This window comes from Geospiza fortis, unplaced genomic scaffold (assembly GCF_000277835.1).
Source record: "Geospiza fortis unplaced genomic scaffold, GeoFor_1.0 scaffold84, whole genome shotgun sequence".
NCBI lineage: Eukaryota > Metazoa > Chordata > Aves > Passeriformes > Thraupidae > Geospiza > Geospiza fortis.
In genome coordinates, this window is record NW_005054363.1 from 2821154 (window position 1) to 2823097 (window position 1944).

At 44.0% G+C, this 1944-nt stretch overlaps 1 protein-coding gene across 1 annotated transcript in view; it reads left to right on the plus strand.

Moving 5' to 3' along the window:
• The window catches only part of ZIC2 (Zic family member 2), a 7829-nt gene extending 6082 nt beyond the window's left edge, over positions 1-1747 (plus strand). The window contains exon 4 of the mRNA XM_031059563.1: positions 1685-1747. Within this exon, the coding sequence (XP_030915423.1) occupies positions 1685-1747 (63 nt within the window). The remainder of the gene's footprint in view (positions 1-1684) is intronic.
• Positions 1748-1944: the final 197 nt, after the last annotated feature.

Here is a 1944-nt window from a genome sequence, read left to right on the forward strand (position 1 = left end):
CGCGTCTTTTTTTTCTTTTTTTTTTTTTCCTTTTTTTCTGGTTGGATTCTTTCTTTTTGAAAATATTTTGAACCAGCAAAAAAATTCCAAAAACTACGTGCTGAAAAAACATAAGAGAATGAGTAAATCAACGGCGGAAAGGAAAGGGGAGAGAGAGAGAGAGAGAGAGAGCAAAACATCCCCATGCTCCACCAACACATCACCCAGCTAAAAGCTTCCCAAGCCGGCGGAAAGAAACTCTCCCTCCGGAGTCTTCAGACAAAAGATCAGAGACTCAAACTCCTCTGGTCCCCGCGCCTCCCCGCCCGGAGCAGCCAGCGCCCTCCCGTCCCACGAACTGTGTATATAGCGGCCCTCTCCTTCCTCCGGCGAGGTGGGGAACGAGGTTTTCCTGGATTGTCGGTGTATAGAAGTTCGTCCCGTTTGTAAACCGCGGATTGGTCCCTTTCTTCTTCTTCTTCTTCTTCCTCTTCTTCTTCTTTTTTTTTAAATCTTTCTTTTTCCCCCCTCTTTCTCCCTCCCCGAGAAAGTGATGGACTTGTTTTCTTTTCCCCCGCTCTCCCTCCCCATTTCCTTCTCTCCTCCTTTTTTAGTTCATCCCTTTTAAAAAAAAGTAACGTGGAAGAAAAAAAATGGTTTCTTTTGTAATTGTGATATCTTGAATATTGTGTTCCTTTTTAAGAAGCAACTTGATTGTAAACTGCATTTCAACTATAGACTGGGGAAGAAATACCGTGCCAAAGTCTCCATTCTGTTACTCACAGACACACACACGAACAACAACGCTTGTGAATGTATTTTTCTGTTAGCTGGGTTTACATGTGATGTTTTAGTGCTTTTGCAAGTTCAATTTGTTAGTTCCTGTTCGGAAGATTGTGAGGAAAATAAACGTCGTGCCGTTAGCTTTTCCATAATAACGCCCTTCCTCCTGTAAATACCTGTTACCATATTTATCCATTTGTAATTAAATTATGGTATTAACTTGCTACAGAGGAAACAGTATTTATAAAGAATGTTTCTTAACTATAAATATGTACAATTGTGAGCATAAACTGTTTCAGATTTTTTATTTGAAGGTTTAAGTGGTTTCATCATTTCTTGTGATATGTTTTGAGAGTAATGCATACAGAAATATAATAAAACGTGTTGAAACTGCACGAGCTGTTTCCTTTTTATGCCAAAGGCTCTCTAAAACATGCTCTAAGGTATGTGATGGGCTGAGCGGCGACTGCAAAACAAATGCTTTTTAAACTTCCGCTGCTTACTGGAAGAGGAGGATTCCTTCCAGCTGGACTCTCCCGTCCAGAAGGAAAAAAAACGGAGAAAAAAAAAAGAAAAAAGAAAAAAGAAAAAAGAAAAAAAATCCACAAAAGCCCCTAAAACTTTGTGAAGCTTCTGAGCTGAAAGAAAAGGGTGAGGGAGGATATGCGTATTCTCCAAATGACTTTCAAGGCAAGACCTTCTTCAGTAAGATATTTACCCGGCGAGAGCACATCTTCCTCCGGCTCCTGCCTTCCTCGGGCTCGCCCCTCTCTCCCCCGTGCGTGTCTGGCTGGGGCGATCGTTGCCCCAGAGAAAGAGGGGCGTTTCGGGACGGAGGTGGAGGGGCAATGACAAGGCTCTGAGCTCGGCTGCTTTGAGCCATAGATGGTCCGTGCCTCCCATGTTGTCATCTTTTTGGCAGCCTCCATACAACCCGGGAGAGAAGAAAGTTGTGATGACCGAGAGCTCACGTTACCCCTTCTAGTTTTTTCTCTCCCTCTCTCTCCTTTTCCTTTTAAAAATTATATTATATTTATTTTATTTTATTGTATTTTAGCCCAGGGAGCGGGTTGGGTTGTCAGATGTGTTCAGGGAGGGACGGAGAGCAGCCGGCCGATGACTTTCCCGGGATGCTGGCCCGGCGTTTGGCTCCAAGCGCGACGTCGGGGCCCGGCCGGCGGA